Genomic DNA, 18,542 nt, shown 5'->3' on the forward strand with positions numbered 1-18,542 from the left:
GTGTGGCCTCCGTGCAAACACAGAGATGGATTATGAAACACAGCAGCTGGGACCCTTAGTCAGTTGTGTTCCCTGCAGTAGGAGGTCTATGAGGGGCATTCTCATGGCTGCACCTCAGGCATTTCCAGGATCACGTGGTTGGAGTGGGAGATGGGCAGCTCCTCAAAAAGAGAAAGAAAGAAAGAAAGAAAGAAAGAAAGAAAGAAAGAAAGAAAGAAAGAAAGAAAGAAGAGATATATTTTTGTGGACAGATAAAACAATACCATCTAATACATAAAGTATTGTCAAAATTCTTCTAACATGCCTCTTGAACCCAACTCTTTCTTTTTATTCCCATATCTGCTACCATTGTCCATACTTCCATTATCTTATTCCTGGACGACAGAGCATCTTCTAATGAGTTTCTGCCTTTATTCCCAACCTTCCTCAACTAATCCTATACTCCATCTTATAATTTTCTGAGTAGAACATCACTTTGAATATATCACTTTCTTACTAAAGGCCCTGCAAGATTTCAGAGGAGTCTCAAATCCTCAGTCTGGGGTTCAGGATCTTCTAATATAATTCTTACTATTCCCTAATTCAACTCCTGTATCTTGCAAATATCACCATCCTTCAAGCACACCATGTTCCTTTCCACCCCAAGCATGTCTTAAAATCGTAGAGTCTCAGAGATGGAAAATCTGTATATGAGTATCAATTGTTCTCCATTCTAGCTTCTTTGTTTTTTTTTTTAATGTTTATTTATTTTTCAGAGAGACAGAGAACAGGTAAGGGGCAGAGAAAGAAGGAGACCGAGAATTTGAAGCAGACTCCGTCCATCAGCACAGAGCCTGATGCTAGGTCTGAACCCACAAGTTGTGATTTCATGACCTGAGTTGAAACCAAGAGTTGGACGTTTAACCAACTGAACCACCCAGGCACCCCACCATTCTATCTTCTTGATCTTAGGGAGACTAGAGGTGAATATTTGGAGATTAAAACAAGAATATAAAAGAAGAGAAGGGAGAAGAGAGGGAGAGAAAGACAGGGAAAGTGAGAGAGGAAGAGGAGGGGTAGTGCAAGGTCTAAGGTCTGGTCCATGTGACAAAACCAGCAGATGGTCCTTAGGGTTTTAAAAGCACGTATCTGGGATAAAGTGAAGCTTCTGGGGATCTGGACTGTGGGAGAAGAAGGGATGGAGAGAATATGGAATAGGTTTCAGGAAAAGTCTTGTAGCAAGAAGAAAACCCACCTGGGAAAACTTCACCATTTCCAACTATCCCAAGGGCCTCCACCAACACAGGGTGAAAAGAAAAAAAAAGCCAAGTGAGTCTGAGGGGAAAAGCATGGAAGAAAGGAAGGATGGCAGCTTCCCAAATCAGCCATCCATCTAATGTTTTTGTTGACTGGGCCCATTAGCATAATTCTGTTCCAATAGAGCTCACATGTAAGGTATGATTGCAATCTGGTTTACTGTGGTAAGAAATCCAATTATCTTGCACACTAAACCAAGAGGGATTATTTGTAACAATAATAATCTGGGCACCAGGGCCTATAACAAGCCAAGATCTGTTTCTGTGCAGCTGTCATGCACTGGTTTTGGCTCTAACCCTTGTGACCATACAGAATAAGCCTGATCCCTTTTCATCTGGCAACCATTCAAATATTTGAAAACAATTACCATGGAGTCCCTGAGTCATTTCTTTTTCAGACTAAACATTATCAGTTTTTTAACCTTTTCTCATAGAATATAATTAGAAATATCTTGCTGCTGAATTCACTCCAGATATTTCTTACTAGGACAAAGGAGAATGGGGTTATTGCTTTCTTTGTGATAGATAATAAACATCTAAAATTGCAACCTAAAATCACATTAGGAATTTTAGTAGGTGCCCTTATGTGAAAATTAAACTTACCCTCAATGAAAACTCGAGTCCTTTCCACTTGTGCTCCTTCTGACACAGGTCTTCTCTATTCTGTTTTCTTTCATTTACTGGAAGACTTTTTTGAGGACTTCTCATTAATTACATTTTTACTGATAAGGAACCACTGTGGGTGGCACTGGGAGTGGGAAAAATATATCTCTACTGGGATCCTCTCCTACTGCTGTGACCTGGGGAAGCTGGAGATGGCAGGATCCTGGGTCAGGACTAAGAATGAGGTAAGCAAAATGTTCAAGGTGCAAAATTTAAGGAGGCACTCACTCTCAGGTTTGTACAAGTGCAGCACAAATAGTATAGTATTCTGGACAGAGTTCTTATCCTGTCTCCTCTCTAGTTTATTGCTTTGGATAATCCAAGAACATAGATCAGGTAGCTTAGTTCAGGTGTTGGCCATTTTAACTACAAAACAAAGTTTTACAGTTAGTACTTTTATATTCTGCACAAACAACTACACAAGTATATACTCTTATTTAAGATGCACAAAGGAAAACGATAGTCATTATATGGTATATAGTCAGAGCGAGGGAGTTCAGAATACAAGACTGGGATATTTCTCAAATCTTCCCATGACAGTAAGGAGAGAGAGGAGAAGTATATAAATCCAACTTTTGCCCCCAATTTGGACAATTGGAAGTGTTTATACTCATGTGTTTCCTTTGGGCTGTGAATTCTTCCTATTATTGTGCAAACTTTTCTTTAAAATTGTCCCCTGGATCTAGGTTCTCCCATTCTGCAGAGGCATAGCTCAGAACATTAAGTGACTTCCCAATGACCAGCATCAAAAGAAAAGCTCTCCATAGGAAATTTGGGAGAAAAAAGAACTTCAGCTGTGATTATATAACTAAGCCTCAGACATAAAGGAGGCTAAATCAAAAGGGAATAGTCCCTAACAGAGACCAGTAAAATCCTTTCAGGAAAACAAAGAGAAGGGGAACACAGGCAAAGAGGGTTGAATGCATACCTCCTCCTTCAGGTTAGCTTACCATATCCAGCTCAAACCAAATCTATTTGAGGAATTCCCCATTTTAGCTTTCTCAGTGAAAGGGGACCAGGAAGATGAATGAAACAGGGTAAGTATTTAGGACTCAGTCTAGGCCCTATTCAATGACAAAGAGATACTCTAAATTTTCTAATATATGTAAAGGCAAAATGTCAGGGGAGTTCTTACCTCTGATTCAGGGAGAGAGGGTTGGAAGGAATCACAGAGAGGGGAAGCAGCCATTTGAAGTTGTATTTTCAGAATGTAATTATATACTTTTAACCTTAAATGCTATTCTTGTTATTTGTGAAAAATTCAAAGACCAAAGAATGATAAAATATAAAGTGAGAGCCTATTCCATGCTCTGGCCCTCCAGAGGAAACAGCTGTTAACAGTTTGGTGTATATCCATCCAATACTCCTGTGCCTTAAAAATGTGTTATTACATATGTATTGGGGTTCTCTAGGGAGATATATCCTCTTTATATGTATATGCATGTGTGTATATATATATATATGTGTGTGTGTGTATATGTGTGTGTGTGTATATATATATGTATATATGTATATGTATATGTATATGTATATGTATGTATATATATATATTCTCTTTATATGGGTGGGGAGAGAGTGAGGGATTATAAGGAGTTGGCTCACATGGTTATAAATCCCCAGATTATGGCTATTTTTTATGTCTTGCAGTTGGCTCTCTGGAGACCCAGGAGAGCTGATGGTGTAAGTTCTAATCCAAAATCTGGCAAGCTGGAGACCCAAGGGGAGCCGATGTTTCAGTTTACCTTCAAAGGCCAGAAAAGACAGATGTCCCAGCTCAAGGCTGTCAGGTAAGAAGAGTTCCCTCTTACTCAGCCTTTTTGTTCTATTCAGTTCTTCAGCTGCTTGGATAAGGATTTACTTAGTCTACCAATTCAAATATTAATGTCATTCAGAAAAACCCCCATAGACACACCCACAATAATGTTTGACCAAATATCTGGCACCCCATGGCCCAGTCAAGTTGACACATAAAACCACATTACATATTTATTATATATAACAAATCGGCTTACAGAGTATGAACTGCCTTATAATCTATTTGCATTATGGCATTGACATTAAGAACATGGGTTTCAGAGTCAGTGGGGCTAGGTTTGAGTTGTGACCATGATAAGTCACCGAAGGGCTTTGAGTTTGTTTCCTTCTTTATAATACTGATCTAATAACATGATATAACTTACAGAGTTGTGATGAGAAGTAAATGAAATGTTGCAGATAAATTGCCTACCAGAGAATAGGCAATTCTCTGATGTACCTGATACACTGTGGCTATTGTGTATGTCAATCAATGTGGCTCCACTCCATCCATTTTTGATAAATGGATAGTATTCTATTACAGGGATGAATCCTAATTTATTTAACTGACTCCTATTGATGGACATTTAGGTTGTTTCTAATTGTTTCCTGTTCCAAACAAACAAACAAACAAAGTCTTATCAACTTATTTATTTAGCAGAAATTCATAAAATTAGAATGACTGGGTCAAAAATATACTACTTATCTTTAATTTTGATGAATATTGCCACATTGTTCTCTGGAAATGTTCTATCAATTTATTTCTCTCCCATCCCCACATTTGAGATCATGCCCAGTTGTCCATACCCTTACCTAAACTCAGCACTATCAATCATTTATGTCTTTGCCAATCTGATATTTAAAAGACATCTTGCTTGTTTTAATTTCCATTGCTTTTATAAATGGCAAGCTTGAGCAAATTCATATACTTAATGCCCATTAGTATTTCTTCTTTTGACCCTTCTTATCTATACGACCACTTTCCTAATAGGTGCTAAGATACTGTTTTCTTATTTTAAGTGCTCTTTAAAATCTTCAACAGTATACTAAAATCTCAAACTTATATGCCACTTAATATATGTCAGGTGCTGTTCTAAATGCTTTACATGTACTAATTAACTTATTCCTCAAAAATCCTATAAATTTGGTACTATTATTATTCTCATTTTACAGATAAAGAAACTGTGTGACACATGAAAGTTAAATAACTTGCTCAAGATCTTGCAGCTGGTGAGTGGTAGAGTCAGTTGCTCATAGGCATTTGGCTACATCCATGCTGTACCCATTGTCATATATGCTGCAAATCTTTCTTTTCCCAATTTGTATTTGTCATCAAACTTTGTTTACAGTGTCTTTCTTCCATACAGAGCTTTTAAATTCTTATGTAGTCAAATTTCTCCTCCTCCTCCTCCTTCTTCTTTTCATGATTTCTTGCTGATCTTATTCATAAATGCTGAGTAGAACTTTCCCCAGCAAAGCAGATTCCTATCTTCCATTTTAAGACAGAAAGGTAGTCATGTGCAAAAGACATGCATGAAGGAACAGAAGAGCAGTGTGCTTTCAGGAAAAAAGTGAGGTGGTCAGATGCATGAATTCTGGGAGACAAGATTGCAAAGGTCATTCGGAACTAGATTGTCAAACACGTTGTAAGTATAGATCTTATCCTCCTGAAGGCAGCAGAAGTGGGACTCACTTAACTTATGTTTTTGTTTTTAATAAAAGTAAAACATACTGATGTATAGAATGGCATAAAACAAAATAAAAATACATATTTCCCAATTTGAACTCCCCATATACCTAGCATATTCCCAAGAGCTTCTTTTATATGTTTATGTTTTTGGTTCTTGCAATTATCACCATAATCCTACAGAATATACTTATAATTCTGTGTTTTGATTTCTAAGTTTAGACAACACCTGTTGATTCCAGGTTATGAAAGCAGAGGGATTTCCCACCACTTCTCCCTTTCCCTCTCCTCCTAAATATATATTCAATGCTATGCCATATACATAAAATGAGGTATAATATATGCAAACATGATATATTACATATGGACAATATGATATATATATGGGCAATATGATATATATACATTCTATTATTCATTTACATCAATTAAAAATATATAAAACTTCTCCTTATCTTCCATCAGTTTTAAAAAGTAACTTCAAATTCTCCATTATGTAACAGGAGAGAAATTACCATCCCTAAACTTTCATCTCTCATCCCTTTGTTTCACTTTTTTAGCCTCACTGATGACTATATTCTTCCTTTGATGATGTCAAGATTAATAATATTTACATTCTGTTCTGTACACTAAGGATTTTGTACTTTATTTAACATCTTAGAACACATATTTATAATATGATTAAATAAATATTATTTATTGTGACCCAAATTTTATGATTAGAATTCTAAATTGGAAAATGTAATACTATTTTGCTAAATCAGTGCTGACCTAAAGAGAATTTTCCAAATGTCTAGATAAAATGGATTTTCTTGTCCAAAAGAACTACTCAAAATCATGCCATATTTAATTTGCTTCATGTGTAGACCATATGGATTCCCCCCTACAATATCTAATTGCCTTTTTTTTCCAATGAGAGAAGAAATATATGCCCTTTTCATGATAATAATAAGATCTTCCAGCTTTGTAGTATATTTATTGTTGAATGGAAAGAATTTTCTTCCTGAACATCTTCTTTAGACTTTGTTTTCTAATTTGAATGTGTTACTTTCTAGGCTTGCTGTCCAAGTGTCATCCTATTATTTCTTTTCATTGTATTCATAGGTTAGTTTCATTGTTTCTTGGATCCCTAGCTTCCACTTCCTTGGAATCTGTTCTCATTTTATTAGGCTATATCATCAAGTTAAAAAAATTTTTTTAATTAAATGTGTATGACAGTAGATTTTTTGAATTCATGCATTCCTTAAATGACTTGATTTTGTCCTCATTTTTTTTTTTTTTGAGAGAGAGAGAGGTGAGTGCAAGTAGGGGAGGGACAGAGGGAGAGAGAGAGAGAGAGGGAGGGAAAGAGAGGAGTGGATCTTAAGCAGGCTCCATACTCAGTGCAGAGACCAATGCAGGGCTCAGTCCCATGATCTGGGATCGTGACCTGAGCTGAAATTGAGTCAGATGCTCAACTGACTGAGCCACCCAGGTGCCGCTGCCCTCATTCTTGATTGAGTTTGATTTGCAAAGAATTCAAGTTTCATAATCATTTTTCCCCCAGTAATCTATAGGCATTGCTCCGTCCTTTCCTAACACTCACTTTGTTGTTGGGATTTCTGATGCCTGAATCTCATTTTGGGGGAGTTGACTTTTTGTTTTGATTTACCTTTTTTCCATCTCTGGAAGCTTTAAGAATCTTCATTATCCTTCCTCTTCTGAAATGCAGTGGGATGTATCTAGATATGAGTTTTTATTCATTCAAGAGCTTATTTAGCTGTTGGAGGGCTCTTTCCATCTAAAGTCCAGAAGCTTTCTTTAGATCTGAGAAATACCTTTCCATTGTTTCTTTAACTATCTGTGCTTCATATTCTCTTTTCTTTCACTCTGAATTCTTATCAGCTAAATGCTGGACTTCCAGAGTTGATCTATGAATTATTAATTTTTTTAATTTGGAGAGGGAAAGAGAGAGAGAGAGGGAGAGAGCATGGGGGAGAGGAGCAGAGAGAGAGAGACAGAATCTTAAACAGGCTCCGCACTCAGTGCAGAGTCCACTGCGGGGCTTTGTCCCATGACTCTGGGATCATAACCTGAGCTGAAATCAAGGGTTGGATGCTCACCTGGCTGAGCCACCCAGGCACCCCTGATCAATGAATTATAATTTTTTCTCATATTTTCCATTAATTTTCTTTTTTTCTCTTCTAGATCTTGTTTTGTTTTCTTCACATTCTGTTGTTTTCTTTGTTCCAATAGCTTTGATGAAGCATATTTAACAAACTATAAATTGCATATATTTAAAGTGTATGATTCGGTAAGTCTTTTTTTTAAGTTTATTTATTTATTGAGAGAGAGAGAGAGAGAGAGAACATGAGTGGGTCAGGGGCAGAGAGAGAGGGGGATAGAGCGAGAATCCCAAGCAGAAGTCGAGCTGACAGTGTGGAGCCTGACTTGGAGCTCAAACCCACAAACTGTGAGAGCATGACCTGAGCCTAAGCCAAGAGTCAGACGCTTACCAACTGAGCCACCCAGGTGCCCCATATGATTTGGTAAGTTTTGACATATGTTTATACCCATGAAACCATCAAGATAAAGGACATATCCACCACCACCAAAAGCTTCCTTCTGCCCCTTTGTAATCTCTCCCTCCTGCCCTCCCTGGACCATCTTTCTCCTTTCCCCCAGGCAACCACTCATTTGATTTATGTCACTATATATTATGTCATTCGCATATTTTAGACTTATATAAGTGGGACTGTACAGTATGTATTCTTTTTTTATCTCTGACTTTTTCACTTAGCATAATTATTTTAGATTCACCCATGATGCTGTGTATATTCATAGTTCATTTCTTTTTAATTGCTAAGTATTATTCCATTGTATGGTTATGCCACGGCTTATCTATCCATTCACCTCTTGGTGAACTTTTTAGTTGTTTCAGTTTTGGCAAATAAAGATGCTATAAATACTTATGTACAAGTCTTTGCATGGACATATGCTTTCTTTTCTCTTGGACAAGTATCTAGGAGACGAATGACTAGATCATATGGTAGGTGTGTGTTTAACTTTTTATGAAACTGCCAAACTGTTTTCCAAAGTCCTGATGCCATTTTCATCCCTTTTAATGAACGTTTTGTTTCAACAATCATATTTTAAAATTTCAGTAAGTCTTCCTTGTTCTTGGATTTTTCTCTATTTATTCTTTCAATAGCAGCCTTTACTTAACAGCTTGTAATATCTTTCTGAAACTCTCTGAGTTTCCCTTGGGATCATTTATGCAGTTGTTCACTTAGGCTCTTTTCAAAGTCTAGAGATCCTTGCCTCTCTATTCATATTTTTTAATGTTTATTTATTTTTTTATTTTTGATAGAGAGAGAGAGAGACAGAGCATGAGTGGGGGAGGGGGAGAGAGAGAGAGAGACAGACAGACAGAATCTGAAGCAGGCTCCAGACTCTGAGCTGTCAGCACAGAGCCTTACATGAGGCTCGAACCCATGAACCATGAGATCATGATCTGAGCTGAAGTCACATGCTTAACTGACTGAGCCACCCAGGTGCCCCTCTATTCGTATTTCTTAATGAAGGACTAGGTTGAATAACATAGATAGCTAGTGTATTGAAATAGCAAGGGAATTATTATGGGGTATCAACACTAGGAGCCTTACCTCTTCCTAGGCAGACATTAAATTTCTTTAGAGTTTTCGGATTTTACCCTAGGTACAAGTTCTACCTTTGGAGTTAAATGGGATGAATACTTAGTAATATAGGAATAAACTCAACCAAGTGTATTTTGGTTGGGGGAGGAGTCTGAGTGGAGGAGAAAAAAGATGGATGGGGGTTAGCATCTGAAAAAAGTACATCTTTTCCCCATGTAAATTAAAACAATAAAATGCAGTAGACAAAAAGTGATAGAAGTAGCAAGTACCCTAATAGCTATATCTATTATTTTTACATAACCTTTTCTATTGAAAGTTAAAATATTTGTGCATATTGTTTTAGGAGAGAGAAATTGGTTACTTAGGGAGTCACTAAGCAAGTGTCTTTTAAATCAGATTTTGTGGTGTTTTTTAAATTTAGTGAGCATCTTTATGAAATGAAAACTTTATGGTAGTGATTGAAACAAATTGTGCTCATGATTCACTTTCAAACCTTAGCATATCATATAAAACTCAAATTGTACTCTTACAAATCATTGTCCTATGATTGATTGTTGTGGCCCATCAGTTTGAATCCTCAAAAGATGTCCCATAATTCCTTTAATAAATCATTCCACCTTAAAATAAAAAAAATATCTGCAAACTTTTTTTTAATGTCAGAACATGGCATGTTAAGCTCTGTGGAAATTTCCTCTTTCATTCATAACGGTAAGCAAAGAGAAAGTCTATATTGGGGAAAAAGTAATTGGGAAGATGATAAGTAGAAAGAAACACTATGATAGATAAAGTGATCTTCAGGTTTTTCAGAGTTCTTTTAAATTTCTCTTTATCACAATCATCAATGGCTATTTTATCAGATTATTATGCAATATACACATTAAAGTTTAAAAATGACTAATAAGAGGACACATGACACCTAAGCCTGTTATCATTTATTTACTCACTCATCAAAAATTAATTGAGTATCTACTTTCATACAAAGAATTGTAGTTGGCATTCTTGTATTTGATAAATTTAAGCAAGAAAAGCACTTAGTGACCTTCTCTGTATCAGGTCCACACATTTAAAGTTATATAAGCTGAGGAGATTTAAATGACTTTTTCCAGCAGAAGATGATTTTCTCATCTAACTCAGATTACTAATTTTCTTTAGTATTCAATTTCCTTCTGACATTTGTACATTCTTGAGGCCTTCTATATGTCGCCTCCTGCCTTCTACATGAGGGGTGGCTGTATTTACTGGTGTGTGACATATTTATGGCATTTAAAAGGTTTGTGGCATACTTTCTGACCTTTGAGTGACAATTGTTACATAACGGTCACTTGTCATTATGGGAACATCCAGCTGTGAAAAAAGGTTTTAAATATAATCGAGTACTCCTACTTAGAACAAAATAATATATTTCTTCATTGGGAATAAAGTTTAGCTAAGGTAGTTTGTATCCTACTAAGCATGTGTTTGTTGGACATTTTGCGTTAGGTTAGTCTCTATGACTGGAAGTTCTGATCAGTCCCCCATGCTGACAGGCTTGTATCATACTGAGTGGTAGTTTCTCAACAAACCAGAGGGTACTTGCTCCATGCATTTAGCCAACAGCAATAACTTCATTGATCAATAGGAAATTATAGCAGAGATTATACAAGAGCACATTATATTTAGAGAGGAAAAGGAAGAGAAATGTAGATGGCCCTTCAGTCTGCAGGAAAGTCTTAGAAGATATAATGGGAGGAAAATATAAGGTAATAATTCGTGTCTGTGTGAATTGCTCTCTTCTTTTTTTTCTCTGATAGAGCTTCCGGTATCTTGAAAACTTGAGGTGGCAAGAGGGAAAACTACCATTTGATCTAAGTGAATAAAAAAATTCTAGAATGCATGTTTAGTTTTTCTCTTAGTTGTTACTGTGCTGTCTATAATGGGGTAGGGAGCAAATCTTGAAGAAAATAATTGCTGGAGGCAATGAAAGAGTAAAAATAATTATTTTGATTTCTGTTTATTTTTTATCTTTTTCTTCCCATCTCAGTCTTTAATTACTTCCACACAGCCTGATGGATACATTTCTTACCATACTGAGTGATAAGGCAGAGTATCCACACACAGGAAATTACTGTTCTCCTCTGATCAGAGACATTACAGTTTATCCCACCAAGTACCCGTTAGATAATCTTACTTGGCAGTCCCTACCTGAACAGCATCGTGTCATTTCTGTAGCGCTGAGGTTGTGCTGTCCAATATGGGAGGCGCTAACCGCATGTGGCTGGGCACCATAGTGCCCAGCACGGCACAAATATAGAAAGTGTTCATTGTCACAGACAATTCTTCCAATTGAGAGAACCTCAAGGAAATGTGTCAAGGTAGAGTGTCCTTGTAGCCATTACTTACGATTTCTCGGTATGAAAATCCCCTGTGGGAACTGTCTCCCTCCCCTCCCCTTCATCCATGTGGGTCTCATGGGGGCTGCTGTTATTCTTCTATGACCCTGTCATTATGGCCACAGAGGTTTTTATGTCAGAGGTATGCACCTGACCCAAGCTGGTCAATTTCAGTACCTGGCCTTCTGATTGGTCTGGGACAGGATCCTTTATTTAAGTAGAGCCAATGACACCCCACCTTTTTTTGGAATATATGGACTTGGGGCCCAGAACATTGGCAGAATCTGTGAGTCATAGAGCTTGGAATTTCTCAGGGGTCATGTTTCCCACCATAGGGATAAAGTTATCCTGTGGTGAGCGAGGAAAATGAAGCTAACATGCAGAAAGAGGTAGAGAAAACAGGCAGAAAGTATAGTGATAGCATTCAGGCTCCCACATCCAGCAAATACTGAGGCCCAGCTTTATTTGTATACTTCTGTCTTTATAATTAACTTTCCATTTTCCTTAAGCTATTTCAAGTTGAGTCTCTCTCATTGGCAAAGTTACCAGAACAAATAACTAATATTATAACTGTTTCCATGACATTATGGTTCATGAAAGAAATTCGGTATTAATGGTGTTAACTAGATTTCTCACTAGATCCTTATATCCAGCTACATTTTGGATAATTGCAACTGCTAACAAAGCTTAAAGTTTAAAAATGTCTCCTTGCTCAAAGATTCAAAATCCCTGGGTAACATAACTTAACACCTACTAAATTTTCCAAAATGTAATTTTTTGTATAGGTACTTGTTAAGTCTCTTTATTTATTTATTTATTTATTTATTTATTTATTTATTTATATTTATATTTATATTTTTTACTTATGTTGTTGATTTTGAGGGGAGTTCTCTGTTTAGTCTCCGTTTTTATATATGCAACTATATATTGCTAGAAAGAATTATTTTTTCATTCTTTTAGTGACTTTAGTCTTTTTAAATTTTTTAAATATTTATTTATTTTTGGGAGACAGAGAGACAGAGTGCAAGCAGAGGAGGGACAGAGAGAGAGAAAGAGATGCAGAATCTGAAGCAGGCTCCAGGCTCCGAGCTGTCAGCACAGAGCCCAACGTGGGGCTCAAACCCACGAAATGCGGGATCATGACCTGAATTCGGATGCTTAACTGACTGAGCCCCCGGGCACCTGGACTTTAGTCTTTTTCTATTGAATAGCTTAAGCTTTCTGCCCACGGGTCCTGTCCCCGTGCTTTGATAAAACCACTTTTTTGCACAGAAGATGTCTCAAGAATTCTTTCTTGACCATTGGCTCCCAGACCCCAACATTTCACATCACTTCTCTCTGAACCCAAGCAGGAGCTCTGCAGGCGCAGTATCCCCTATGGGAGGCGAAACTACCCCCTCAAGCATCAAGGATTGCCCTGAGCCAGCAAGACCCCCGTGACTGACTGCATGACCATGACAACTTGACCTTCACGGCCCACCTGCATGTATCCGCCGACCTCTGTCCCACATTCTCCTGACTTAAACCTGGAAGGATTGTCAGCACTTTGGAGAGGCTCTGAGACACTAGTCTGCATCCTCCAGGTGTTAGCCTCATGGAAATAAATTTCTTTCTTGTTTCATGACCCAAAAAAAATAAAAAAGATAAAGGAAGCTTCCAACTTTAAAAATCGTTTGTTTCTTGGGGTTAAGCATCTGACTTCGTCTCAGGTCATGATCTCACAGTTCATGAGTTCAAGCCCCATGTCAGGCTCTCTGTTTTCAGCACAGAGCCTGCTTCAGTTCCTCTGACCCCCCTTCGCCCTCCCCCCCACCCCCGGCGCTGGTTCTGTCTCTTTCTCTCTCTAAATAAATAAATTAAAAAAAAATTTTGTTTCATGGGGTGCCTGGGTGGCTCAGTTGCTTAAGCGTCTAACTCTTGATTTTAGCTCAGATCATGAGCTCATGGTTCCTGGGTTCTAGCCCTGCCTAGGCCTGTGCTGTGCTGACAGCATGGAGCCTGCTTGGGATTCTCTCACTCCCTCTCTCTCTCTCTGTCCCTCCTCAGCTTGTGCTTTCTCTCTCTCAAAAATAAACTTAAAAAAAAATCCTTAAAAAATTAAAAATCATTTGTTTCTTAAGAATGAACCAGGAACTTTTATAAATTAGAATATGCTTTTCCATTAAGATATTGTTGCTATTAATGGTGATAGGTTATTTTTTGTGTTAGTGTTTATTTTTGAGAGACAGAGAGCGAGTGGGGGAGGGGAAGAGAGGGAGACACACACAGAATCCAAAGCAGTCTCTAGGCTCTGAGCTATTAGCACAGAGCCTGACGTGGGGTTTGAACCCATGAACCATGAGACCATCACCTGAGCAAAAGTCGGATGCTTAACTGACTGAGCCACCCAAGTGCCCCAATGGTGGTAGGTTATTTTGGTTGGCACATGAATGCTACTTAACTAATGTAGGTGAAGTAACTTTTCACTTTCCCTTTGAGTTGACCTTTCCACATGATTCACTTTACTAATGTTTAGCCATACCACCTGATATTTAAGCTTTGTTGCATTCCTGGAAGTCAACTATAATTTTAAATAATATTTCTGTGAAATTTTAAGATGAACCTTAAAATACGAAGAACACATTTCCATTTCTGAATCACAAGTAAGGGAATTCATTGACTTCTTTTATTTTTATTTTCCCATCTCAACCCCTGTCCACACAACACATGGTGGGGAAAATTGGGTAATTGCTTGAACTATATGTTTGGAAAATATTTTGCAAATAAACTTATTAATAAAGAAGAATGAAGAATTTACTTTTTATATATATAATTTATTGTCATGTTAGCTAACATACAGTATATACAGCGTGCTCTTGGTTTTGGGGTAGATTCCGTGATTCTTTGCTTACATACAACACCCAGTGCTCATTGCAACAAGTGTTCTCCTCAATGCCCAACACCCATTTTTCTCTCTCTCCCCTGTCCCCCACATCAACCCTCAGTTTGTTCTCTGTATTTAAGAGTCTCTTATAGTTTGCCTCCCTCCCTCTCTGTTTGAAACTATTTTTTCCCCTTCCCTTCCCCCATGGTCTTCTGTTAAGTTCCTTAAGATCCACATATGAGTGAAAACATATGATATATCTTTCTCTGACTGACTTATTTCACTTAGCATACTACTCTCCAGTTCTAACCACGTTGCTGAAAATGGCAGGATTTCATTCTTTCTCATTGCCAAGTAGTATTCCATTGTAAATGGAATCTTTTCATGTCTTCTTTATCCATTCATCAGTTGATGGACATTTGGGCTCTTTCCATAATTTGGCCATTGTTGAAAGTGCTGCTATAAACCTTGGGGTACATGTGCCCCTCTGAATCAGCACTCCTGTATTCTTTGGGTAAATTCCTAGTAGCACTATTGCTGGGTTGTAGGGTAGTTCTATTTTTAATTTTTTGAGGAACCTCCACAGAGCAGCTGCACCAGTTTGCATTTCCACCAACAGTGCAAGAGGGTTCTCATTTCTCCACATCCTCACCAGCATCTGTTGTTTCCTGAGTTGTTCATTTTAGCCACTCTGACTGGTACGAGGTGGTATCTCAATGTGGTTTTGATTTGTATTTCCCTGATGATGAGTGATGTTGAGCATCTTTTCATGTGTCTGTTGGCCATCTTGAAGTCTTCTTTGGAAAAGTGTCTGTTCATGTCTTCTGCCCATTTCTTCACTGGATTATTTGTTTTTTGGGTATTGAGTTTGCTAAGTTTTTTATAGATTTTGGATACTAACCCTTTATCCGATATGTCACTTGCAAATATCTTCTCCCATTCCATCAGTTGGATTTTAGTTTTGTTGATTGTTTCCTTTGTGGTGCAGAAGCTTTTTATCTTGATGAAGTCCCAATAGTTCATTTTTGCGTTTAATTCCCTTGCCTTTGGAGATGTGTCAAGCAAGAAATTGCTGTGGTTGAAGTCAAAGAGGTTGTTGCCTGTTTTCTCCTCCAGGGTTGTGATGGTTTTCTGCCTCACAGTTAGGTCTTTCATCCATTTTGAGTTTATTTTTGTGTATGGTGTAGGAAAATGGTCCTGTTTCAGAAGAATGAAGAATTTAAAAGGAAGCAGTTCTTGAATATCCCCTAGTGCATAAAGGTATATAGACTAAATAATTTAGAGGTACCAGGTCTAAATTAGAAAAAATAATGTCAGTAGGTAATCAGTAAAATAAAAAACATTTATGTATTTTTTGTAAAGATTTTATTTATTTTGTATGTAAACTCTCCATCCAACATGACCAAGAGTCATATATCCTATCGACTGAGTCAGCCAGATACCCCAAAATGTAAAAGATTTAAATTGTAATGTAATTGTAAGTATCAAATTAAAAGTATCAAACCCATAGCATACTTCAGAAATAGGATTATATGTATAAGAAGATAAATCTCAATTCCAAATGGCATATAAGCAAACTTAGCAGCTATATGAATGTTGGAAAGTGAAGGTAAGCCATATGATATTGTCCATGACTGGTTTCATAGAAAATTTCCAAATAGAAATTTGGAGAGCACAGTTTTTTGTTTTGTTTTGTTTTGTTTTAAAGGTAATGTTGGCAGAGGGAATTCTATATTCTAATCTGGGGGAAAATGTCATCAGTGCTGAATAGGCTTCGGCTAAATTCCTGAATTTAACAAGTTTAAAGCTCAAATGCACCACACATGTACAAATTAATTTCCTGAGCAAACTATGGTGATATTAACCTGGGCATGGAAGCTCACACAACTTGGTTATATATATAGTAACTTGTGTGTTGGTGATGAAATAATAATAATTAGGTCTTTCTGACTTTCCATATGAAATTCTTAAAAAGGTTGAACAATTGGATTATTTAGAGCCAGTCAGAAACCATAAACTCAGAACTGTCAGTTTCAAGTTCAAACACATGCTTTAGAGTTCAAGACATTTTTAAGGGAGGTTACCTGGAGAAAATATCTTTGGCACTATACATATTTTACCTATATTTCATAGATAATCTGTCACACACACACACATACACACACACACACACACACACAGCTTTCCTGAAATATGGACGTTTAAATATTTTCTGGGTACAATTTGTTCCTTAAATAACAACTCTTGCTTGTAGCCTGCTTTTAGTATACAGTTCCTGGTTCAGTAAATATTCACTGAATTAATGAAAATGGTAAAGAATGAATGTCTAATTGAACATAAGCTGTGTTTGAGGGAGGGATTATATAAAAGCAATGAAAGACAGTTCTGCTCTAGATTTACAGTCCAACCTCACTTACATAAGTGCAAAATCTTTTCTTCTTTGTGTCAGTCCCCAATATAGCTATTTGGCGCTAGGAGTTATCATTTTCTCTTCATTTCAGAATCAGTTAAGTCCATATTCCTCAATGTTGTTGATTGTCCAGACTCTCAGTACCAAATGAAGTTGCGAATTGGGTAAATGGTTGAGTGGTTCAAGTACTTTAGGTAAAAAATGAAGGGGCTAAGTGTTGCTGTGTTCTAGATTGGCCTGTAACTGTTCATAACACCCACAGGTTTGTAGATTTTTTAAAAAGCTGCATGTGACATGCTTTTCAGGCCCTTTATCAAAACTGTCTGATCCCTACTTTTGTATGGCCTCAAGGTGTGTTTATAATGTGGAGATAAATATCAACTCCTATTTCCAAAGTGGAAACCAAGCTCAGGGTAGTGGCAAGCTTTATCAGAAATGTGTGCGTGTGTGTGTGTGTGCGTGACAGAGACAGAGACAGTGAGAGAGAGAGAGATAGAGAGAGAGAGAGAAAAACAGAGATAGGGGGAGCGCAACGGAAGCTGCTGTCCTTAGGATGCCTTTCTCCTGTTTGCTCTTTGCCAACTAGCTGTCTCTTCACCCCAGAGCAGAGATCTGAGGCGAGTACTTGGCTGATTCAGGCAAAGCAAAGCAAAACCAAAACAGACCTTCAGATTACCTAAACAAGGAGTCATTGGGTGGGAATCCCCGAGCCCAGTCTTCAAGCGAGGAGACCTGTCCATGGTCCTGACCACATCCTTTCCCTACTCTCCTCCTTCTTCGGCTACGGATGCTGCCAGCACCCGAGATGCGTACGCCTCCGCCGTGGTCCTGGGCCCGGGGAAGCCCCGGGCCAAGCGAGTCGGAGCCTCCTGCACATGCTCAGTGGGCCTCGGGCCGGTCTCCGGCGAAGGTGCCGGGGCTCCCCAGACTGGGCACCTGTTTTGAATCCCGGCGCGAGGCGCTGTGGGGGTGGCGGGGTGGGGGCGGGGCGGCGTCACGTGCCGCCAGCGGCGGCGGCAGCCCGGGAAGGTTCCATTTCTTCGGCGGCCAGCAGTCGGACGCTCGGGGCGCCCCTCCTCCGCCCCGCCCCAGCCCGCCCCGCCCGCGGCTCCCCTCCGGGCTGCGCAGCCGGGCGTTTGCGGGGCCTGCCCCGCCCCTCTGGCTGGCGGACTCCGTGCGTCTTCCGCCCGCACGCCGGCCCGCCGCCCCCGCCATCCAGTTGGTGCGGTCCATGGCGAGCACATCATGGCGATTGAAGGTAAGTGGAGGCCGGCCGCGGTGAGGGAGGAGGGGGAACGCCCAGGGAGCGGGGCTCCGAGGCGCCCGGGAGGCCGTGGCGCGGGTGGGGCGCTCGCCTGCGGGAGGGGAGCCGGCTGGGGAGGCGCAGGGGTCCAGACCGCGTCTCGGGAGACGGGTGGGCGGAGCGGCGCCGCGGGTCCGCCCGACTTGCTCCGGCCCTGGCGGTCCAGTCGGCCTCGGCCCGGGGCCCGGCGCGGGGAGGAGCCGGTGCGCCTGACAGGTGCCGTGCCTGGCGGCGCCGAGTGGGGCTCCGGTGCGGCCCTGCAGAGCCCCGCGGGACGGGCCCGGGGAGCGAGGGACCGCGGGGCTTAGCCTCTTCCATCGCCCACCCCCCGTACCCCCTCCTCCGGCAAGTACCCGCTTTGCTACCAAACTGGAAGTCCAGTTTTGCTGTCCCAGTCCTAACCATTCTTAGTCCCTGCTCTGGAGCTGACGCTGGACCGCACTCTTCGTCCATTCCCCTCAGTTTGCTGCTGTTAGGGGGCTAGGAAATTTGGGTTGAAGTTAATTTCCTCAAGTGTTTTTTC

The 18,542-nt window shown here is 39.5% G+C and overlaps 1 protein-coding gene across 5 annotated transcripts in view; it reads left to right on the plus strand.

Annotated features, from left to right (window-relative positions):
* Positions 1 to 262: 262 nt before the first annotated feature.
* The window catches only part of SYT14 (synaptotagmin 14), a 260,002-nt gene continuing 241,722 nt past the window's right edge, over positions 263 to 18,542 (plus strand). For 3 of the 5 annotated variants that reach the window (XM_053209770.1, XM_053209772.1, XM_053209771.1), the window contains exons 1-3: positions 263 to 2,143; positions 3,606 to 3,745; positions 4,926 to 4,982. Coding sequence is in view for 2 of the 5 variants with exons in the window: in XM_027074517.2 (XP_026930318.1) it covers positions 17,962 to 17,974 (13 nt within the window). In the remaining 3 variants the exon portion in view is untranslated. Of the gene's footprint in view, positions 2,144 to 3,605; positions 3,746 to 4,925; positions 4,983 to 17,827; positions 17,975 to 18,542 lie in introns of those variants that run through there. The other 2 variants (XM_027074517.2, XM_027074518.2) reach the window with 1 other exon arrangement.

The sequence above is a fragment of the Acinonyx jubatus genome, chromosome E4, assembly GCF_027475565.1.
Source record: "Acinonyx jubatus isolate Ajub_Pintada_27869175 chromosome E4, VMU_Ajub_asm_v1.0, whole genome shotgun sequence".
Classification (NCBI taxonomy): domain Eukaryota; kingdom Metazoa; phylum Chordata; class Mammalia; order Carnivora; family Felidae; genus Acinonyx; species Acinonyx jubatus.